Here is a 23,236-nt window from a genome sequence, read left to right as displayed (position 1 = left end):
TGCCTTGGTCTCACCAGGGAGCAGAGGAGTTGCTGCCAAGCTGTGGCCAGCCTGGCCTCCATTTCCCATTGCAACAGGAAGGAAACCTCACTGCAAAGAGTCTGAGCCAGACGCATCCCTGCTTGGGAAGAGCAGCAAGTGTTAATTGCTCTCCAACAATGAGTCACACCTGATCTGGGCTTGTCCTGTGCTCCCGTGAACTCCATGCCTTCTCCCTGCTGTGCCTCTAATTTCAGGGCCGGCTGGGAACAGGAATAAAGCTCCTTCAATAACTGTGTGGCGGAAATGTCAGTATTCCAGCATGTTTACGACCTCAGTTCAAATGGTAACCACACCAATGATGCCACGTTGGTCTGCAGCAGAGCCTGAGAAGGGGCTGGGGAGGCTGCTGGGCTCCCTCAAGCACTGGCAGCCCCAGCGGGAGGGCTTGGCCAAGGGCCAGTGGAGGCCGGGATCTGGCTGCCACAGGAAGAGGAGCGAGGAGGGGGTGATGGGGGTGATGGGTGAATGCCTGCTGGCCCACACCAGCAGCAAGTGGGTGAGCTGATACGGATAGAAAAAGACCAGGGCAGGAGATAAGCTACTAAATTAATTATTTTTTCTGTCCTTTCTTAATGTGTTATCTGAGCATCCGATGAACCTCATCATGCCAGTCCAGCATGGAGGCTGTCTGGCATGCTGGGAGTGGCAGCGTAGAAACCCTCGGACACTGCCCCAGAAATATGGGCTGTCTCTCCTGAGCTGTGAATCAATGCCAAGTGCCGATGGCCCCACTCCTGCTGGAAGTGTGCACGATCACTATGTGGGGCATGCTGGGACACAGCCGCAGCGGGAGATCCTCTTCTCCATGCTGCTTCTATCTTCCAATGGTGCTGGCACCAACACAATGCTACCCACTGGACGCCTTGAGTCCAGTGCCATGCCCTGCTGCCATCCCAGCACCCTTTCCATGCCGCTCTTCCCGGTGTGCCCCAGCTCTGGACGGGGTGTTGGGGTTTGGGACAATGGGAGTGCACGGCGGGAGGAGGCTGAGCAGGGGTCATGCTGAACAGGAGTGACCAGCTGAATGGAGGATGAGTGCCTGGCGGCCACAGGGAGGCTGTGGAAGAGGATGCCTGTGAACCTCCTTTTCGCAGTGCCCAGTTGTGCTTACGGGGTTCCATCGGGGGGAGGGGGGTTTGCAGCCCCCGCACCCCTCTCCAGCCAATTCCGCCACTCACAACATGGCGGCCCGAGCACGACCGGAGGATCCCTCCCCGCTGTGCCACACTCAAGATGGTAGCACCCTGCGTGCACACTCCGCCCCGCCCGGTTTTGCCCTAAGCGACATCGCGCTGAATCAATGGCAAGCCGAAAGCCGCGACGGCCGCCCAATAGACGAGTGCCGAGGGCGGGTCCGGGCGCGGGGTGCCCCTGGGCTCCCGTCCCGGGCCGCAGTCGGGCCGGGGAGGCGGGAGCGGGGGGTGGGGGGGATGGCGAGGAGGCTCCGCGCCGCCATGGCCCTGCTGCTGCTCCAGGCCCTGCCCGAGGGGCTGCCCGCCGGCGCGGAGCCCGCCCAGGTACGGGGGCGCTGCTCGGGGGGCTCTGGGGTCGCGCCGTGCCGTGCCGGGGGGCTGCGTCCCTGCCAGAGGGGCGGCTGTGAGTGCGGGGGGCTGTGCTGGCCCTCGGGGCAGGGGGCCCGGCGGGGCTGGCAGGGTGGGCACGAGGTGCCGGGGGAAGAGGCTCTTGGGGGCCCGCCGAAGGTTTGGGGAGCCCCGTGACTTGAGTGAAGCTGGAGGAGATGTAGAGCCTTGAGTCCGGGGGTTCCTGTGTTCCGTGGGAATGGAGAGGTGGTGTAGGGATCCGGGCACGGGTGGCAGTGCCGCTTGCAGCGGCTTTGTGCGGCAGAGTGGCTGCAGGACGAGGGAGAAAGGTGTTTGACCGGACACCAAGGGAAAGGTGGCTGTAGGGAGGGCTGGAGCTGGCAGGTGCGCAGGGGCCTGCGGTGGAGGTGCAGGTGTCTTTTGGGGGTGGTGACAAGGAGCAAGGTGACCTGTGAGGGGACAGGGCTGAAGGAGGTTTGGAGTGAGCCGGAGGGTGGCAGTGGGGCTGCTGGCCAGAAGACGTGGGTCAGCAGGAAAGTGGGACTTGTGTGGTGCTGCCCAGGACAGGTGAGCTGATTTGCCCGTGGTAGGAACCGTGGAGAAGGAGGTTCGGTGCAAACCTGTGGGCAGCGGGAAGGAAGAGGGAGCGTGTTTCAGCTGGGATGAGGGGAACCAGGCCTTGTCTTTGTAGGCTCTGACCATCCGGTTACTACTTTTGTCATGCCTGGAAAGGGTTTTAATGAAGTTGACTCCCTCTTTTTCATCTCTTTACTCTGCTTTCTGTCTATGCTGCGATATGTACTGTTCACATCTCTAGTAGTGGTCTTGAGTCCAGCAGTGTAGACACCTGTAACTTCTCCCACCCTGATGTGTATGTTCAGTGACACTCAGCGAGGACTGCACTTGGCCAAGCAACCTGTGCACGACCTGGATCTTGTAGTTCATGGAGTCAACATGTCTTTCTCACCCGTGGAGAGCATGGATGGAATATGATGACTTCTGCTTTCATATGGTGCATTCTGTATAAAGTACAATTTGTAGTTTGCATTTGTTGAAGGTCAGAGATCTTGAGATGCTGATCTGTGACTGTAGGTGACAGGTGCCATGGGGTGCATTGTGCTTAATGTCGCAGGGATGCAGACAGATGTGTCGTTCTGGAAAGCGTCCACTAAAATACTTCTCAATACTTCTGCAGAAGGAGGAGGCAAGGAGTTTGTCTATGGTTATAAATGTTATGCCTCTTTTGAATTCTGTTCTTTTCAAGGTGTTAAGAGCACCAGATCTACTTTAAAAGCTGTGTAATTTGCTGTTGGTAGAGCCATCCAAAATCCCCTTCAGCCACACTGAGGCTAAGGCTTGGCTGTTGCTGCCCTAGGGAGCCAGATGCAGGACTGTGTTGAACTGTGTGTTTTCCACATTGTCTCAACTGCCTTTAATAGATGGAAGTCCTGGTGCTTGCTCCATTTCACCCGCAGGCTGAGGTACATAAACTAAACATAAACAAGCACATCTCAGAACCATTTTGCTCTCTGGTTGTTGTGGTACCCAGCTGTGAGCAGTGCTCAGGTGGTAGGATTACCTGTATGGTAGCTGTGAGTCTCTACAACCTTACGCATGCTAATAAAAAGTCATACCTGCTCTGAAGACTGTGCAAGATGCTCCCTGCCTCAAGACAGTTTATACATTAGTCAAATGAACAGGAAGTAGAAAAGGAGGAAAGAAGAAAGGAGGAGGGCATGGAAGTAACTGTACATCTGGATTGCACATGGAATAGTGGCATTTGTGACTTGTGGATATACTCTCTAGTCAGTGCACCAGAAATAATCCTAAAATAATATGTCTTGAGTGGGACAATACATGAGAGTGGGGGAGAACAGCTTTGGCTGCCTACGTTTTCTTTAACAGCACTTGGATAGGGATGCATCTTTTACTCATTTCCTTTCCATAGTTTGTCTATATAAAGCTCTCATAGCTTTTTTTAGATCTTAAATGTATACTCTGTCTCTCAAAAGGCTGGTATTATCTCACTGCACACTAGAGATTGACAGCTGCCCACTCAAAAAACCAGAGTGGTAATGTGGGATCTTGAGAAATGAGCATGTAACAAAAAATTCATTTGCTTTGGTGTTGCATTGGAGTCTGATTCCGTAAGAGCCAGTGAGTTCATAGAGAAGACCTGCAGCTGGGCAGTGCTGGACTTGGAAGACCTCTGCACCAGAGGTTCCTGTGTTTGTACCTGAAACCCTGACAGCATTTATCTCTTGTCCTCTCCAGAGTGCTGTTGCCCTTGCTGCCTCTGGTGACTGCTGCCTGCTTCCATATACCTTAGAGACATTTGCTATGTCCTGATTGCTTCTGCTGTCAGGGAGAGCTTCTTGCTCAGGGTCTGTGCTTCTGCTGTCAGGGAGAGCTGCTTGCTCAGGGTCTGTGCCCCCTCGCCTGGAAGAACTGTACCACAGACCTGGTGGTCTTAGGCTGGGCTGCAAGAAATGTGTCCTTTAAATAATTGAGGAGGTGGAGCTGTACAGCCTAGCACTGAACAAACATTCAGGAGAACACGCTGTGCTCTGCAGGAGCGTCTGATTTTTCAGGTTAAAATAAGTCCAGGCTGCCCAGGATTGTCAAAGACCTTTCTTTTTAACTAAGGTGGATCACAGAGAAAATGATTAGCTACTATATTATCTTCTATCCCGAGTCCAAGTTTATCTGTCTCCATGACTATTCATTGCAGTTTCACTTGTAATCAGAGCACAAAACTTTGTTGACTCGACTGGAAGCATTTATTAGTAGATTACAGGCAAAAGTATTCTAATTATGTTATAATAAAATCAGGATAAACATCCTGAAGAAGAAATCTAGCTGTGTTCAGTAGCAGCTGTAGAAGCAGAGTGGTAGCAGTACACCTTAGCTATGTGCTCCCTCTCACTGTGAGGCAGAAGAAAATAAGAAATTAATATATTTCAGAATGAATTGGATAAAATTTGTAATGAAAAATTTCAAACGTTAATCATTTTTCTATCATAGTTTGTCTCTACAGGACAGAATAAAGGTTATTTGACTGTCTCAACTATCTATCTGCTTCCCATGGCTGCAGCTTAATTATCACATAGTTTTCTCAACTGTTGTTTTCTTTAAAAACAAGAGATTTAAGTGAATGTTAACTATGTGACAAGTCTGTGGAATCCATCTTTCTCTAATAAGGTGGTTGTGAGCCAAAATCTGGCAGAAGCGTGTTCTTCTTAAAGACCGATCTAATCCCAAATTAAAGAGTTTGCTTCAAGCACTGTGACTTGAGGCATGATTCATCATATGTGACAAAGAGGACAGATCCTTGCTTTAAGGAATAACTCAGCATGACTGTCACTGTGGCTAACACCCCTGTAACAGAGAGTTTCTGTCCAAGGCTGTGACCACAGCTCTGATTGCACCAGTGTGGAGTTACCACACTTCATCCAAGGCTTTGGCTGGATTCACGCTCTTTCAGAGTATCACTTCAGGTAGTCTGTGAACTGAACAGCAAAGTTTCAGTTCTCACACAACAGGCTCCTCATCTGTAAGTTTAAAACAATGTTTTTGATTAAGGTAAAGGTAATTAGTTAAAACTGCACTTCTGTATCTCCTGAAATGCATCAGGTTTCTTCAGGAGGAGAACTGCTTGTGTAACCATAGGATGTACTTTGTCTGCCATATCTTTGTCTGTGACTCTTGGTTTTTTTGGCTTGCTAATATCCACAATTTTGGCAGGAGGCAGCAGAGATCAAAGTACGTGGTGTACTTGCTCAGAGCAGGAACCTCTAAATAACTGCAGGCTGGGTTAAGGACTGCTCTTTCTGTGGTGACTATACCACTGAACTCCGGTGTCTCATCTGTATAGCACACTTTCCTACTGATTAAATTTTGTTTGTGAGTTGCACTCATAATTACACAAAATGTTGTAAGACTTTCAACTTGCATCTCTGCAGCTGGACAGCAGATGGAAAGCCTGGTCTGAAAACGTCTAGTGAACCCTGGGGAGGAGAGTGGCAGATTTCTTCATTGAAGTCAAGGCATCTCCTGTGATTGGGACCTGTCATTGCCTTTCTGAGAATTCTGCTGCCACCCTGCAAATATTAGTTAACAAAAATACAGCACCTCTTTAAGAATGAGCTTGGGCAACTGTTGCAGAGCTGTGGCGTGCCAAAAGGGAACTTGGAAGGTTTCATTTGCCAGAGTTGTTTTGCTGTGGTTGGGGATTTTTCCATCCTCGCAGCCTGTTGGTCCAAGTCAGCCACACCTGGCTAGTGGGAGCATCCAGTGCTGAGTGTACCTGAGCAGTGGCTCTGCTGTGTGAGGTGCTGCTCTGCAGCAGGGATCCTGCTCAAAGTGGGGATCTGCCATCGGCCCTGTTAGGGAGGTGGAGGATGGAGGCACTCAATGTTCGGCCACATTTCAACAGCAGTTACTCAGACCTAGCTAAAACACCCACTGAACCCTCACTTTGATTCCCAGAAGCGCTGCTCCTCCAAGCATCTTCAACAGCTGCTTTTCTGCCGGCAAAAACGGAAACTGCTCTTTTATGTGGCTCTGTCAGCCTGTATTAACTCAGTGTTATGTTGACGTTCACCTTCATCTTTCTTTGTATTAGAAAGGCACTAATGTTGATAATAGTTCATGCTTCTTTATGATCCTCCATATGGCCATCCTCTGAGGTAATAGGCAATATATTTAGTAAATGCAAACACTGCCCACCTTTTCTTTTTGCCTTTTTTTCCCCCTTTAAGTCACATTGGGAGGGTTGGCAGGATTGAATAGACTTTGCTTGTGGCAAAAAGTTATCGTTGGGCTAATGATCCTGTGGCCTACTTCTCCATGCAGTGCTGTTGCTGATGTGCCCTGTGGTTGTGGCTGTACCTAAGCAAAGGTCTTCTTGTCAGGATGTCCAGCAGTTTCAGTAATGCTGAGCTGCACATGGCCTTTTGTTCTGTCTCCTGACAACATGTACTTGGTACCAGGTTTGGGGATATTCCTTTGATCTGAGCTGCCCTGCTTTGCAGGGTAAGAATTTGCCCTTTCTGGTTAGCTGCATAGGAATCCTCTGAGGTTATTAATGCATATAACCAATGACTTTATGGCTCTTACACAGCCCTGTCTTGCGTTTGTTTCAGGGGGTTCATGAATCCAAGACAGGCAGGCAAGCTGTGCTACTGTTTTTGCAGTGTGGGGGAAAGGACTCAGCATGTCAGAGATCTTAAAAGCTGTCTCTGAGGCTGGGCTGGTGACAGTCCTGGAAGGGCCATTAGTCATGGCAAGGCCGAGATGCCCATTGCATGTTGCAGGACAACCTCTTTGTGCCCGGTTTGGTCTGTGCTTCTGACTCCGAAGGAAAAGAGCTCAGGGCAAGGGATGGCATTCTTGTGCAAGTTCATTGAGAGATGCTGACAGGGAAGTTGGATCCCTCATTCCCCCCCGCTGTCTTGTGTGATTAGGAAGCCCACAGCTAAGAAGAGGCATTTTGAGATGCCAACACCTGGCTGCTGTGGCAGTGGAGCTCTGACAGGTGATTGTGTGGCTGGGCCTGTGAAGACTGCACATAACAAACGTGCCTGAAATAACAGCTGGCTGGAGAGGACAGGCTTGCCAAGCAGGAATTGCATGCCCCTACCTTGCTTGTTAAAAGAAATGTGTTGTTGTGGCAGTCACAAATGAAGCTTTTTCCGTGATTTCAGGAGCAGATACTGTTTGACTGCAAAGGAAGGCGCAAGGTGCTGCAGAGACCTGCTGTTTATCTGCTTGGACAATGAAAAGCTTGATTCTTCTCTAATGATGTGATTATCAGTGGGATCACCATCTCCAGTATTATTTTTAGATGATAGCTGTGGTCTGTGCAATGGCTTTTGGAACTGCAAACAGAGCAGTTCACATGCAGGGGTTTGCTAGGTGCAAAGAGAGGTAGGTGATGGTGGCAGACTGATGGCAGCAGGACAAACCATTTAATGCCAGTGGCTCATGCTCCCTGGCATGCTGTGCCCTGAGCAACACCTGCAAATAAAAGGGAGAGACTCTGTGGAGGCAGCTTGTGGTGCTGCTTGTTTACAGGCCTTCTCTGCTAAGCCAGTATCCATCCACCTGGCATCACCCGAGGTTGGTCCAAACTGGCCAGAGAAAAAAAGGATGTGAGGACTGGGTTTGTAGGAGATTCAGATGCAGTTTTCTGACAGTTCCTTCTTCCCAAGCTCTTTTGTACCGGCATATTGTAAACCAAATCCAAATACTGAGCGTGCACAGGAAGCTTATGAGGAAGTGACTGGGAGGAGAGCCCCAGTGCAGATCCTGAGGGGACAGAGCTTTGGCCAGCAGCATTTTAAATGGCAGCTTGCTGACAATGTGTTGCAGAGGTGTAGGTGGGTATGGCAAGCAGCTACCAAGGACTGACAAGTTGCAGGGTGCTAGGGTTAGGGAATAAGAGACAACAGGGACCTTTCCTTTCCTTGTAGAGGATCAAGACCTTGTGTTCCTGACTGCAGTCTTTAGGATTAGCAAAGGGTGAACCTCAAGAAAGGAAAGATCTGCTAGCACTAAAGAAGAGGATTCTGCCTTCTTTCCTCTTTAATCTTCTCCATTACTATGAGGTGGAAATTTGCTACTTCTAGTGGTGATATGTTTTTATTTCATCTCTAGTTTCGGTGTGTGCAAGGCAGTAATAAAAATTTCAGAGGCAAGTACAGCAGAGGGCCATGGGGTTTGGTTTTTTGTGTTTGTGTTTGGGTTTTTCTGTGTTTTGGGTTGGGGGGTTTTTTTGTTTGGTTTTTTTTGTTTGTTTGTTTTGTTGCTCGTGGGGATTTATTTTTGAGATCTGGGAGGGAACATGGGAAAAGCAGAAACTAACCCTCTCTTGGCTCTACTTCAGGCTGAGGGAGCTTGTCAAGATACTGACATTTACTAAATGTCCTGGAGAGGGAGAGAGAGTGACTTGAGCAGGAAACTGGATGTTGTTAATGAAAGAAGATAGTTCACAGAAGAAGGTGAGCTTTATGAAGTTATCAGTGTCCATCTCCCCATCCATTTTGAAGCTACTGACCAACTTGAATGAAATTTGAAAGGAAGATACCTCAAAGATGCATAGAATTTCAACAAAATTCCTGAAAACAGATAGGTATGAGATACCTTATAAAACAAACAAACAGAGATTCACTGAGTGGGAAGCTACACTAGTGAGCTTATTAGCACGGGGAAATTTGTGAGTTGGGTTGACTGACTTGATACATGCCCTGCCCCTTACCAAAGCCTCCGTTGGAGCTCACAGTTTGTGAGCCTGCAAAATCAGTCAGCCTTGTGGAAAACACGTATGAGAGGTCAGCTCCAGTGGTTACAGAGCTACTTTAATGTTTCATTTTGTCTCCCACTGGCTGAAGAGCAAATTGAAGGTGAAAAGGTTGATAAGCTGTAGAAACAGCTATGAAGAGTGTGTTTTGCCAGGAATCTCACCAGCCATCTTGAGCTTTCCCTGTGTAAAAGGTGTCAAGTGTTCCATTGGAAGCAGGGAAGACACTTGACCGTTAATGACTCGTCTGCAGACAGTGCAAAGGCTTTTTAGTGAGAACTGATTCACTCTTTTCTCTCATGTCCAGCACACAGATATGACCAGCAGGTCAAGTACTGTTGTCCACAAGAGACCTTTTTTTTTAACTTCTTGTGGAATCGGAGCTCATAATCAAGACAGTCTCAGATAATGCTTCCAGTTAAACAATGGAGTAATTGTGGCAGCCACATCAGAGGCCTGATAGAGAAAGAGTACAAAATATGCAGAAGTCCTCTCCTTTGCTAAGTTCTGTATTCCTCACTCTTTGTAATAAGCTTTTTTTTGTTGTTGTTGTTTGTTTACACTGTATCAGGAGTTGCTTGTTTTATTAAAAACCTCTTTCTCTGTTTGGGATCCTCTTTAAATCCCAGGTGGTGGATGACTGCCAACAGGAACCCATGGGAACAGTATGTCTTCTGTCTCCAGCAGAAGATCAGGCCATCCTGTTGCATAAATTATTCCCTGCAACAGCCATCCCACTGGTGGTGGACAGAAAATCTGTCCCACACAGCTAGCAGTCAGTAAAAGCCCCTTTTAAAGCTGAGCTAAACAAGAATTGGGAGTGACTTGTGGAATGAAAGGGTTAAATGGGGGCTGAGATCAGAATGAGCCAGGAGGTAAGGGAAGGGCTGGAGGAGGTGGTGGGCATAGTACAGGGGTGTTGTAAACACTGGCCAAAACCTTTGAAGAAGGCAGCCTTCAAGGCCACGACACTGGGCTGACTTCATCACATCCTGTGTATCAATTTTAACTGTAAAATCACCAAACTTGTCTCTCTTCTTGGGGGAAGGAAAGAATTTTCTTCAGATGTGATCTGAAAGACCTTTACTGTGCTTGGAATGCATGTAACTACCTGAGTGCATGTGAAAGTCATGACTGGTGTCCGTGTGTCCTGTGTGATGAATTCTTCCTTTTCTCAGTGGTTGCCTCATTTGTCGTTTGCAAACTGCTTTTCAGACAGTGAATGCCAGCGAGGAGGAGGAGGATGATGCCTTCTTGTGTTGTCTTCAAATTACCTTGTCATTTTGACTTCTGTCTTTTTAGAAGATGCAAACTTCACAAACGGCTTGTATTTGACTCTCCAACCTCCTGTGATCTGCAGCTTAGATAAAACAGGCTTGCAGACATCTGTCGTTACTGACACTTAGCACTTGGACTCCAACAGAGCCTATCTTAAATTGCTGTGTCAAAAATAAGAGCTCTTATTTTCCTCTACTTTTTTCCTAGCTGTATTGTTTTCTTTTTGTCTCATTGTTTTGCTCCTTTTTCCTACTCATCTCACCAGGAATTTTTGCATCTCACATACTTGGTTATTAATATTGGATATTAATATCACTCTCATGTTTGTGGCTCATTGTTTTTACTGAGTTTCTTGCTTTTCTGCTCTTTGTATCTCTACTTTCCAGATTCTGTGATCACACTAAACCAGTGGTTAGGCTGTCAAAGCAAGATTTGGGAGATTTTTCTCCTCAGACCTATTTTGTGCTGTTAGGCCCATCATTTGACTGCAAAGTCCAAGGATCATCCTGCCAAAGATGAATTCAGGAGGTCTGGAGCAATTGTTTTCTGTTCTAAAACCTGCAGTCTGCTTTTTCTAGATGGACTAGCTGGAGAAGCAGTCCTCCTTTATTTTCAGCATGATATATGTATTTTTTGAGAAGCATTGTGCCAGGAAAACTTCAGTTTAAGGGCCAGACAAATCTGTTGTTGCCTTGTTTCACCTTCGCTGGCATGTAACTTCAGGCTGGTATGAAATGTAAGGCTGCATTCCTGGTGTGGATGAGGCTCAGACTAATCTTTTTTCACAGCCTTTAACAGAGCAGATAAACTTGGGGGAACACAAAGAGTAGACAGTGATGGTTTCTTGTCTGTGTTATGTTATCTAACAGTATATAACCAAAGCTAATCCTACTCTAAAAGATTTTAGAAGTGCAACCAAAGGATTAAATACATTCAGTGTGTCGTAATAAAACAGGACTAAATCTGTGTATGCAAGCCAGTGAACTGTTTTTGGCTGGAAAATGTAGAGGTCTTCAGGGGAGGAAAGCAGCACTACACAAGATGTTTACAGTGACCTGGCTGCGTGGTGTGGGCCCCTTGCATCTTGATCTTTTGGAACCAAACAAATGGAGGGTGCATTTGTGTCTGCAAAACTGTGTACCTTGCATGAGTGTAATCTGTAGGCTGGCTGAGTGCTGCTGTTGATGTAGCCTCCACCATTATACAGAAAAAGTTAATTTTACAATTCTGGAAACCTCAAGGGCTAGTGGCACTTCACAAGCTGGGACAGACTCTGAGATGAATGATCCCAGATTTTGTTTATTTGTATTCTTGTGCTGAGAGCTCTTACTATCAGTGGCTCTTCTTTGGCACCGGCATTGCCTGCCAACAGTCCTTCTGAAGGCACTTTCCTTCAGGACAGGGTGCAAGGTAAAACTTGTTTATGATTTTAACTAGTGTCTCTAATTAAATAAATGGTTTTTAAACATACTTCTTTTATCTGGTTCAACCTAATAACCTCTTCATTTACAAGTCTAGCACTGCTTCTGTGTTGGTCAGCTTTTTCCCTATCCTGGCAGCAGGCATCATGCATATGCGTCAGTCATGAGGGTTCTCAAGGATGAAGTGTCTTGCTAGTTTACTTAACCCAAAAGATTAGTGCAAAGGTAAACAATGGGGAAAAGTAGAAAATATTTTGGGTTTAGCTGTTGATGTTTGTTTTGTTTTTTAGGGTGAATTTATAAATATTATTAAAAATATTTTTTAAAAGCCCCACTGTACTCCCTTTGATGCACAAGTAGTTTTGCAAGAACTCTTCAGTTGCAATCCTGGCTTACCATATGATATTAAGAAAGTAATCTCACGTTTCTCATCTACAATGGGGACATTAAAATGGCAAATGTACTATGAACTGGATTTTTTGCATCAGAATACCAGGGGATTGTGTGGTACTGGCTGTATAAATACTGTGTAATTTTCCTCTTCAGCTGGATGTCTGGATGAAAGTCTTCAGGTCTAAATTATTAATTGTTAACTAAGAAACACTTGCTTTTCTTCTGCAAGGTTTTGGTCCAAAGGTTTTTAATGTCCTCAAGTAATATGGTCAAACTTTACCTAATTGTCAAGATACAGTTTTATTGTTCTTGGCTTCTTCTGTACTTGAGTGGAGACTGTTCTTCTATTTATCTGGAAAGCATTACTGTAAATAATCAACATGTGAAGACACATGAGGATTGAGCTTTAGTGCCCCTCATGAATTGCATGTGCTCTGTTTACTGCATAGAAAAGAGTTAGTTCAAGTGAAAGCTTTTCCTTCTTCACAGCTGAGTTAATTGGTTCTGTAGCAAAGTCAAAACATGGAATTTCTTGTATCTTATTTCCCCTTGGGGACAACGGCACATGGAGATTTGGAACCAAAGCAGCAGGTTCAGCAAGCAGAGCAGTGGGAGAAGCTTGAGCTGGCTGAAATGGAAATGGAGATTCTGAAAAGGGAGTGCAGAACCCAAACTGGCAGCACACACTGTTTTTACAGCTGCGTTTTGGCTTCTGGATGCTTAGTAGAGGGTAGTCTCTTTTCTAAGCTTTTGAACTGAATACCAAAATCTTCAGATGGCCACGAACCATGAGAGCCTGCCTTGCATACCTTGAGAGTAAAAGGGAGAGAGAGCCTGTAGCAGGTTGCCAGCAGATCCTGATCCTTGTGGGATGCTCTTGGGCTGGGCAGGCAGAGGAATGACTTCCAATTGCCCATGAGATGTCCTGGACGTCATCATGAAAGCTTGCCTTGCTTTCTTTGGCACCAGGAATCTGACTGCCCAGCTTCTGGGAAGGCTCAGACATCTGTGTTAAGTTCTTTACAGGATGAGATACCAACCTTTCTGCAAAGAATACGATCATCTGATGTATCTAAGGAGGACGTTTTATATGTGTGTACTGAAATTACATCCTTAATTTCCAAACAAGCGTGTGTATTGCACTTTTGTTATTTTACATTTCACCTTCCATTTGGTGATGAAATGAGGATTCTAGTTTTACTTGCTAGTTCTTTAGTGCTAACCTATTGTCTCCCCAAGTGTGTGGGCTTTCCATGGAGCAGAAGTCTTTCAGATAATCCTTGTCCTTCCACAAAGAGGTGGCAGGCTATTTCTGCGTGGGTGGTGAGGTTTGTTCTTGCATTTGTTGCTCTCATTAAAGTGAGAGCTTGTTCAGTTTGTGTCAGTAACACCTTTGATCCTCTTATGTAAAAGGAACACTGGGTGTCCTGCAGAAAAGACCGCTATAAAGTGTCTTGCAATGTTATGCTTCTACATGATGGTAATAAAGGTTCATAAATCCATACTGGACTGGAGACCAAGTACAGTTCTCTATATCGTATTCTGCAGCACACACAATCAGCTGACTGACCTCATGTGGACTTGTGCCTGTGTAAGTAGCAGCTAAAATCAGTGGTCTGAGCACTAATCCACAAGCTGTGGACAGTAGGTTATTTAGTAAGAATGCTCCACAAGTCTCTTGCTGCAGCATTTTCATTCAAAAAGGTCACTTCCATGAGTTTGTGCACAGCTGAATTTAATGTTCTTTCTCAGCAAGGCAGGCCACATTGGAGAGTGCATAATTATAATAAATACAACTTTGTTCTCAGCTGAAAAATCCATCTGAAATAAATTTTTCCAGCCCTTCCAAGAAATGCTTTTAGTAAGATAAATAAAAGCGATTCTTGCCGATTGCACATTCATTCAGCAAGAATGTTGGTGGGTGTAGGGTGCCTCCACTTAAGTCACTCATCACAGTGCCTTCTGGGCTCAGTCATATTCAATAGCTGGCTAAGGATAGCACTTGCAAATTGGGTTTCTCGCAAACCAATTAAACCCAAGTTCATTATTTTGTACTTGGTTTGAATCGTGGTTATTATTTAGAGTTAAATTGTTCCTAGCAACAAGTACAGAGAGTTCAGTTACGCTCTCAACTCAGACAAACTTTAAACAATGCTTTGATAGGTGCATCTGGTTTTTGGGATATGCATGTATTTAAACAAGCTTTTGTGGCTTATTTTCTGGTTGGCACTTCTGTGTAGTCAAAGAAGATTTGTTTTCTTCTGTGTTTTGTTTCGCAACAGTGGAAATACTGAAAAAGTCTCAGCCTAAATATGGAAGGAAAACTAGGAGTTATTTTCCTCCAAAACTTCTAAGCAAGTACTTTTAAAAAAAATCCCCTCTTTGCTTTCAGCTTTCAAGAGACTGAGCAGAGTATGAACTATCCTGTCTTCTCTTTATTTTTTGTCTAGGTATAGCAAAGAGGCTCTGCTAGTTGACTGGGGTAGTGGTACTGGTGGAAGCTGAATTTTCGCATAGTTCTCCTGGGTTCATGTGCAGGTCTGGTTACCTTTGAGGTTCCAGAGAGGCTGTGCAGGGTGATCCTTAAATGTCTTTTTGCTTTCCTTGCAGAGACACTAGATAAGCAGTTTCCAAAGTCCTTTACTCAAAGCTACCACAACTTTTGGTTTAGGAACTACCTCGTTCCCAGTTGTTCCTCCTGTTGTGCAGTTGGTTGCTGTTGCAGGGTCAGTCTTCTGCAGGGCTCTGCTGGGATCTATGAGACTGTAAGGGAGAAGAGACTCACATGGCAGTGTCAGTCGTAAATGAAGGGTAATGCAGTCATTCTGCTCTTGCCCTGAATTTGGACAGCCCCGTGCTGTACTGCTCGGTATGAAGAACTAGCTGCATGTAACCTGTGGTATCTGGTACGTGGTATCTGTCTTGTCCTGTTTTCTTTTCACTTTGGAGAGGGGGAAGCATGGAGGCCTTTCTAAAGGAAAGAAGAGCCTGATATCTAGGAAAGAAGAGACTGTTGACTGTGAAGGGAGAAAGCAGAGGGGTGTGACTGAAATCTGAGTACTCTGACTTCATTAAATGCAAGTGATAGTCTTGGGCCTGAGGATGTGGGGTGGAAATTCAAATTTACTTTCATTCACCCTCTGTGTGCTAAATTAGATAGTCATCTCTCAATGACTTGGTATCTCTTCAAGCCCCCGTGGGTTTCCATTGACACCAGAGAATGATTAAAGGGGAAATATGCTCTCTCTTGCTAGACTGGACTTGTGCCTTATGGTGACATTCATTTAATATCGATTGGGAACAGATTTAATCAGCACTTAGATCATGATGGTCTACCTTTTTTTCTCAAGGCATTATTTTCTCTCCTTGCTTGTCTACTTTATTCCACCGCCTTCCTTTTCCTGATGCAAGTCTTTGTATTCTCCGTTTTATCTGTTGAAGCCATCAGGACTTGAATACTTCTTACTTGCTAATGAAGCTTGCTTGGCAGTGAGAAGCCATGGGAAGCTCACTTAAACTAGTTGTTGTTTTAGGATCTCTCCAGGCACCCTGACCCTATGAGCAGACATGGTTTATTTTAGAAAGATTGTCTTAAGTTAGAAAATCAGTGCTTGTTCAAAAATGAAAACACACATTGATCAAAACCTGAATTTCGTGTGGGTTGTGTAAACATGTAATTTGGGTTAGATCCGGGCATTGGAAAATATGCAACACTGTTGTCCAGGAAGTTCCAGTGCAAGAAACGTGGGGAACTTCAGAAAGTCACATTAACTGTCTCCTTGGGGAAGTGCCTCAGAAATCCTGACCTCTGCATTTCCGCCATGTGTGTGACGCTAGTGGAGATGATCACTTGAGCAGTTGCAACATTCTTGTATATATGAGTTTGAATGACATTATGAACTGTGGAAAGAATAATGCTGTGCTTCCCAAATCGCCCCCCGGAGACTCTCCCTCTGCCCCTGCACATGAGCAATTGCTTTATTGTCAAAGCACTCTCTGCTTCCATAAATGCCATGTTTCCTATGGTCAAATCACAGAAACCTTTTTCTAGGGGTCCATGCACTTGAATTTCTAGGGGTGATGGCTGTGGTGCTCTCTGACACCTCTGCTCTTTGCCAAGCCACCATCCACTGTGTAAGGTTTTTAGGCTGACACAGATATCCTGTTCCTATCCCCATGCACCAAAGGCTTCCTATGCAAGATGTTAGTTTTACTCTTCTCTTTATCAGCCCTGACAAAAGTTGTTATTTAAATGTTGCTCAATATTTTCAAGATGATTTTGGGCTGACTGCTAATTCCTTCAATGCCTTGTTTTGTTTTAGAATTTCTAATCTCATTTTCTATGACTAAGTTCAGTTACGTGGTTTCCCCAGCAAGGATTAGGGTTTACTGCTCTGGGTACATCATCCTGCCTTTGAAGCTGCTTGCTCATGCTTTCCTTGGCAAGCTCTGGCAGATGTGCTTGGGAACAACAGAGATGGTATCTTTGTGAAGCTGTAAAAGGGTTAATGAGAAGCATGTTTATGAAATCAGGCTGCTCACCCTTGCAAGCTTTTACTGTGATCTTTTTGAATCCTTTTGGAAGATTTATCACCTGCCTTTGTAATTTATATTACAGTTTTCTTTCCTTTCTTGAAGCTATTTTAATGCTATGTGTGATATTGTAAAAACTACCTATGATAAATACCTTTTCTTGGCAAGTCCTTAATTGCACACCTCTTGTATGCCAACTGGAGAAACGTGACTGTCTTCATGTGGATGGCCTAACAGTTTTGGCTGGTATTTTTGGGATGGCTGAAGGAGTGTAGAGCAGCTGAAGCACATCTGTAGTTCCAAACCAAACCCAGGCAAGGGACTTTCATCCCCTGGCAGGCAGATTGCTGTTTGTACAGATGCTTCTTCTCAAGAGCCTTTTTGTAGGATTGGTCACACTTGTGGCTGAGTTTGCTTATGTGATGGGGAGAGGGGCTGATGGCTGTTTACGGCAGTATTATTTTTCATCAGAGAGATTAAAGATATTGCTATTGATTAGGAGATGGCTTTGGAGATTCTCCAGTGAAATGGAGCACCTGCACATATGCAATACGTTTTGAAAAATGTTAAACAACATCTACTCTCTGCTGGGAATTGTTAATTCTGCTTTTGGCTCTTATCTGCCTTGTTGGCACATGTACCATTGTGAAATTTTTACAACCAAATAAAATATGAGAGAATGGTTCTCTTCAAGAGGAAGCTGAGAGCTGCCTTCAGCTGATGCCTCTTTGAAACCAGGTGAGAAGCATGTGCTTGCCTCACAGGGACCTGCACTTACCTGCACTGCCATAGCACCAGGATATTGATGCAAGGCTCCTGGATTGCAAAGAATCTGGATAGCTCTGATAGGGTAGATGTTATGATGCCAGGCTCTGCAGATGTACATGATGCAATTGAACAGAATGTGAAAACCTTAGTTCGTAAGAAGTCATCTCAAAGTGGATCTATTTGTGCATTTTCATACAAAATGTGTCTTAATTTTTAGTAAATTTCTAAAGCCATGACAAAGACTATTGGGACTTGCTGTGTTTACCCCTGTCTAGTAGTGAATGCTGAGCTTTGCAAGTGCTGGCTTTTGGTAAAAATTCATGTGTTGTGTACTTGTAATACCAGGACCTTCTAGAAACCCATAGGAATCAAGTGACTGTTATATGAATTTTCCGGCTTGTTAGAATTGCACAAATGTAGACTCTTACTTCTAAAGATTTCATTTCTTCCTGAGGAAGTATCATCTCCTGGGATTTAAGTATTTGCTGATACAAATATTTGTGATCACAGTTAAAAAACTACTGAGTGTCACATCATTAGGTCACCATTCAAATCTAGTCCAAAGAGGTAATGGGCATTTTTATACTGCTAATGCCTTTCATCAAGTTTTATGTTTACTTGCTTAAACTAAAAGTGGAGCATCTGCTATTCAAAATTATGATTCAAGTGGAAAATAAACACTAGAAGCAGTTCTTTCTATGGCAAAAAAATCCTATTTGACTTGTGTATCTGTATATGCTTGTCAGCACACATGGAACTTAAGAAGGAATAAAGGTTGCAGAGAAATAGATGCATTGGTTAAGTCTGGTATTTTTGGTATGCTTTTGTATGATTTTTAAATTGCAAGAGCTTTTAAATAAAATATAGGAGGATACAGACTTCGAAGGCAAAGATATTCTGAAATTCGAAATGCAATGGGAGAGTATTTTGAATGGCAACTGGAACACTTTTGACGAAGCATTTCTGAAATTCTTCCAGGCAGCTTCTCTTCTAAAGAGTGATGGTTGGTTGGCTTTTTTTCTGTTTTGTTTTTTTTTTTCTTTTTTTCTTTCTTGTTCGTTGCTTCTAGCACTTATGTCAGAATCCTCGTACAAAGCTGCACTGCTACATCTGACCTCTAAATTCAGGTGTCTGGTCAAGAAATGTGGACTTCAGTGTAGAGTAACATCTGTTACTTGTGATAACACATTGGACCGTACCTTGCCCAGGCTGCAGAGAGCTTCAGGGGTTCAGATCAGCCACACAGGCCTATGCAGTTTCACAGTTCCTCTTTGTCGAGTTGTTATTCTGAAGTTGGGAAATCCTTGCAGTCTCTTTGAGATATGTTGGGATATGGAAAGCCTCACTAATCCTTTCAGTCAGGGCATGACCTCTTGCGTGCCGGGGTCTGCCTGCAACCACCTCTTTCTTCCAACCTTTTCCTGAATGTTTCCTGAGCGCTCTCTGGCTTGTTTCAGGGTCCAGCTTGGCAACGTTATCAGGAATCAATAGCTGGAGTCCTTCAGGAAAGAAGTTGAAGACGCTGAAGTATGAATTCTGGTGTCCTGGTTGTTATAATCTGTTAGCAGAGACGTCAAGATGTGAAGAAGAGAGATGTGAAAGCCGGTACAAGTGTTCTTTTCTTTGTGCTCCTGAGTTGAGAAATTAGGATTTGAGCTGGCTTCCCCATCCCAAAGGCTGTTGCATAGCTTCCCATGCATCTCAGGCCATGGGAGATCACTAGTAACTTTTGTCAGTGTTTTGAGGTACAAAATTGGGTTGTGAGGTGTGGAGATAGAAAAATTACATATTTAATGGCATGGAAAAAAAATTGCCCATAGAACTTGAGTTATCACTGTGGCACTTTGTTATGAGGGTTCCAGTCCTGTGAGTCTGCAAGATATGTTTTCATGTATGGTTACTCTGTAAAGAGTCTTCAGTCATGGAAAGGCCTGAGTTCTTGGCGCTTTGGGAGAAATTATGAGATCATTCACTTTCAATCCTGATGCCACTTATTACTGCCATATTGCTGGTTATCTCGGAGGCTCTTGGCAATGTATTTATGGCTTCCTACTTAAAATACTCAGTTACAATCAAGTATGTCAGAAACATTGAGTACATATTTCTGTGTCTCTTTTGATGCTGATTTTATAAAGGCAGTATTGAAGTTCTGTGTTAGCAAAGGAATACCAACCACTAAACTATTTCTGCCAATGTTTTAAATCTCTGATTATTTTTTGGCTTGTAACTGATATCAGCCAGAAATGATGCACGGCTAGGAATCTTTCTGAGTTATCATCCATCTTTTTGGTGGACACCAAAAGAGGAAAGTTACTGAAGTGGAAAGAAAACTTTTTTTTTTTTTTTTAGGCTGAGTCATGGGAAGATTGGCAAGTTGCAAGGAAAAATTTAAATCTGGTGTTTGCTTACTATAGTTAACAATTAAATCCTCCTTTACAGAAAATTACTAGAGTGAATTATGCTTTCAGTCTCCTAGATACTGTGGAAGAATAAAAGAAAATAGAGTTGTCTTGGTTTTTAGATTTATTTTGAATATAGATATTTAGTATAGGACAGGGCTGAATAAAAGGAAGATGCTTCTTTTTACTGACAGTTCTCCAGAGATTGACCTTAAAAATATGGTCATCATCAAAAATTACTAGTTTTCATAAACAGTATGATTTTGTATTTGTTTTCCCTTATTACATGCAAATAACTAAATCAAAGAGTCCTCTTCTGAAACCTGTGAGCCTTCAAGAGTTCTGGTTGTTTTCAGTACATATACAAATATTAATAGACTGAACTAGTATGAAAAATATCAAATGAAAAATGAAACGTCAAATCTTTTGTGTAAGTTAAAGTAATAGGTGTTCTCTATAAACATTAATGACTTACTCTGTTGCTGATATAGTAAATTCTGTTCTTATTCTGCTAGTAGCAAGGAAAGAATAGAAAACAGTGACTGCCAGACATGAAGCCCAGGACAGTTTGAGAATGGATGACTAGTTATTTGGAATCCCAGTTATGTTTTGTATAGAGGCCATAATTTGTCTTGCACAAGAAACCTGGCTAATGTTAAAAAAAAAAAAAAGTGTAGTCTGTCTTTTTGAAAATAGATGAAACAGATTGCAGAAGAACATATTTGTCAACAGGAAGTAACCATAAACTTAGGAGGAGTACAGGCATCAAGTACAGCTGAGCAAGACTGCAGAGAATAAAGACAGAACCTCTTTCCCCTCACTTTTCAGGATGTAAGTAGGACCCGAGAACACCTTTCATGAGAGTGGAGCAGGCTTTTCCATCCCCTTTTTGTGTGCAGTTTCTTCATGTAAGTCTTGGTGCCAGGTTTTCATGACACAGTCTGGGGGCCACAGGGGGTGAAGCTGGAGGTTGTCACCAGCCCACAGCCACAGCTCTTGCACTCCTGGTGACAGAGTGTTTAGATATTAGTGGGATTTGATGTAGGTCACATCGAACATGAGAATTTCAAGGTGTCCCTGTGCAGATTTTTGTCATGCTGCCAGATGTGCTTTACTGAGCTAATGCACGTAATGAACAACCTTTTGTGATTGCATTGATCAAGATAGTACCTTGGGTGTGCTCCTCGTCCAAGGGGAGAAGTGAGGTCAGTGGGAATGAATGTTGTGCTGCAGCTTAGACTGGAAAAGAGATACTTTGGTGTCCTGGGAAGAATAAGTCTCTTCTGCTGTGGGGCATTCAGTCTAACATGGCATCTTAATGTTCTGTGGCAGGTGACTTTCCTGCATTCCTTGTTGGGCTGCCCTGCTTGTTCAAGTGATGACCAGCTGCTCTGTACTTCATCCTCTGCTTTTTCCTCTGGCAGGCAGTCCTTTCTATTATCCTGGTACATGTGCTCCAGCCTTGCCTGCCATCTCTTTTTGGCTCAGAATAAGCCATTGTGTTGATCCTTGTAGATGTGGTCATGGATCCCACCCTTCAGAAAACTGGAAGTGTGGTTTTACGGCACCTCCACAAGCTTTTTGGATGTGATGCATAGCATGGAGAGCAATTTAGATGTTGGTCTTTCAGATATTTGGATATTGTGATGGGCATGAAGGCAACCAGAAAAGCAACAGGCAGGAAACTTCTGTCAGCTACATGTGCCTGTAGCCCTAGAGGAATAAAACTGATATGTTCTCTTAACTCCTCCACTTTTCAGGTTTGATCTGCTTGTTTGTTCAATGAGTGAAGAGTATTATGTGTCAGAACATGTGCAGAAGTGGGATGGCTACATGTAGGGCTCTCAAAAACTCAGAGAAGCTGATGTTGGCATGTTCACATTCTATACTGCCACAGTGACATCCCTGGTAAATTAATGGCAAAACATAAAATCTTTCTTTCTCTTGCTCTTCTCCACAGTTTAACTCTCCTTATGAAGTTTATCTCTGATCAAAGGATATTAACAACATTTTTATCTTCTTGGTTTTACAAGTTTGGCTTAAAAACACTCTACTTCAAACTTGGCAAATATTGCCTTAGTATTCAAATAGTGGGCATGGGATAGGGGAAATCACTTGGCTGTTGAAAAGCTACATATGGGAAAGTCACGTGGAAGTTTCAGTGGTTTACTTATAATTTTGCAAAGGCCTCTTCTCATTTGAAAAATAGGAGAGACCTAATAGTGGCTTTTGGAAAGCAAACAGTTAGATTCTTCAATGAGTATTTTTAACACAAATATTAACTTCAAATATTGTGACACTCTTTTCTCCTTAAATTCTTGTTTTTAGCCTTCAAGATGTATAACTGGTAAAGCAACATTGTGAAGAAAACTGTAACTCCTGCAGCATCTGGTTTTTAAAATTCTAATTGTGAAGCCGTAAGAGATGCTTTGTTTTCATTTAGCAAATACATACTGAGTAAGGTAACTTGATTTGCAGTAAGCATACCCAGTGAGAACCATATGCTTTTCATGTTTGTCTGTTATTGAAGGATGAGAGTGTTTATTTCAAAATCTCTTTTTCAGAAGAACACTAGTTTTAACATTACTATTAAGTAATATTTAAGTAAGAATCTTTTGTATTTTCAGATTTGGCTGTATGTATGAACACACATTTCCAAACACAAGTCCTTGGAAGGATTTTACCAGTTAATGATGCAACCATGAGTTTTATGCCACCTTGACTCTGAGCAATGTTTTGCTGATACCAGTGTAAGATCACTGTATTATGTGAAACTGCTTGAACAGAGCCAAAGGAGTGATAAAAGTGATCTGCCCAAGAGTCTTTAGCATTCTCCCTCTGCTCACATTGCTGAACATGACTAAGTCTTTGCAGAATGATATCTAAGGTTACACTTGGAGTCATTAGGTTATAAACAGTCCATAAAATGTTTTGCATACTTCATGTTAATATTCCTCTGAAGATCAAGATTCCCTGGGGAGAAATGAGAATATGCACCAAAAACATTCTCAGTCTTGAGGTTTATCCACAGCTTCCTAGATCACTGAAGATCAACTGTCTCATGAAGACATTACTGCAGAACAAATTTTGATGCTGCTCTGAGTGTTTATATATGGGGGAATCTACTGGGTAGCACCCTTTCATGTTCTTGCTGACTGGCTGAGTTGTAAATTGCATTTAAAAATCCTTCTGGCTCTAATTTGGTAGATTTATATGAACCTTCATGTTCAAGAATGTTTTTGAGCCCCAGGCTGTGTTGGGAAAACAACATGGTAAAAGTGTTCAGATCTTGACAGAATGTCTGAATTTGTGCTGTTAAATAGACAGAGGGTTTCTTTAATTTCTCTTCATTCTTAGTAAGGCTTAGAGGCGTAGGGGGAGAGCTCTTGACCTTTCTTGGAGACGCCAGAGTATCTCTGAGAGGTCTGACCCATCACTTTTTTTTTTTTTTTTTTTAAGAATAAATCTGTTTCTACTGGGAAAAAATGGTTGTTCCTAGACACAATCCAAATAAAGCTGGGTCTGTGGGGGGACAGTTGGTCTTGGGAAAATGGTCTTGTC

The 23,236-nt window shown here is 43.7% G+C and overlaps 1 protein-coding gene across 3 annotated transcripts in view; it reads left to right on the top strand.

Annotated features, from left to right (window-relative positions):
* Positions 1-1,342: 1,342 nt before the first annotated feature.
* Positions 1,343-23,236, top strand: part of WBP1L (WW domain binding protein 1 like) — a 59,044-nt gene continuing 37,150 nt past the window's right edge. The window contains exon 1 of one of the 3 annotated variants that reach the window (XM_066191005.1): positions 1,343-1,559. In XM_066191005.1, coding sequence (XP_066047102.1) covers positions 1,343-1,559 — 217 coding nt within the window. Of the gene's footprint in view, positions 1,560-18,863; positions 18,882-23,236 lie in introns of those variants that run through there. The other 2 variants (XM_066191006.1, XM_066191009.1) reach the window with 2 other exon arrangements.

The sequence above is a fragment of the Chamaea fasciata genome, unplaced genomic scaffold (assembly GCF_029207755.1).
Source record: "Chamaea fasciata isolate MVZ Bird 193981 ecotype frontalis unplaced genomic scaffold, bChaFas1.0.hap1 SCAF_9, whole genome shotgun sequence".
NCBI classification, from domain to species: Eukaryota; Metazoa; Chordata; class Aves; order Passeriformes; family Sylviidae; genus Chamaea; species Chamaea fasciata.
This window is presented reverse-complemented; position numbering and strand designations above follow the sequence as displayed.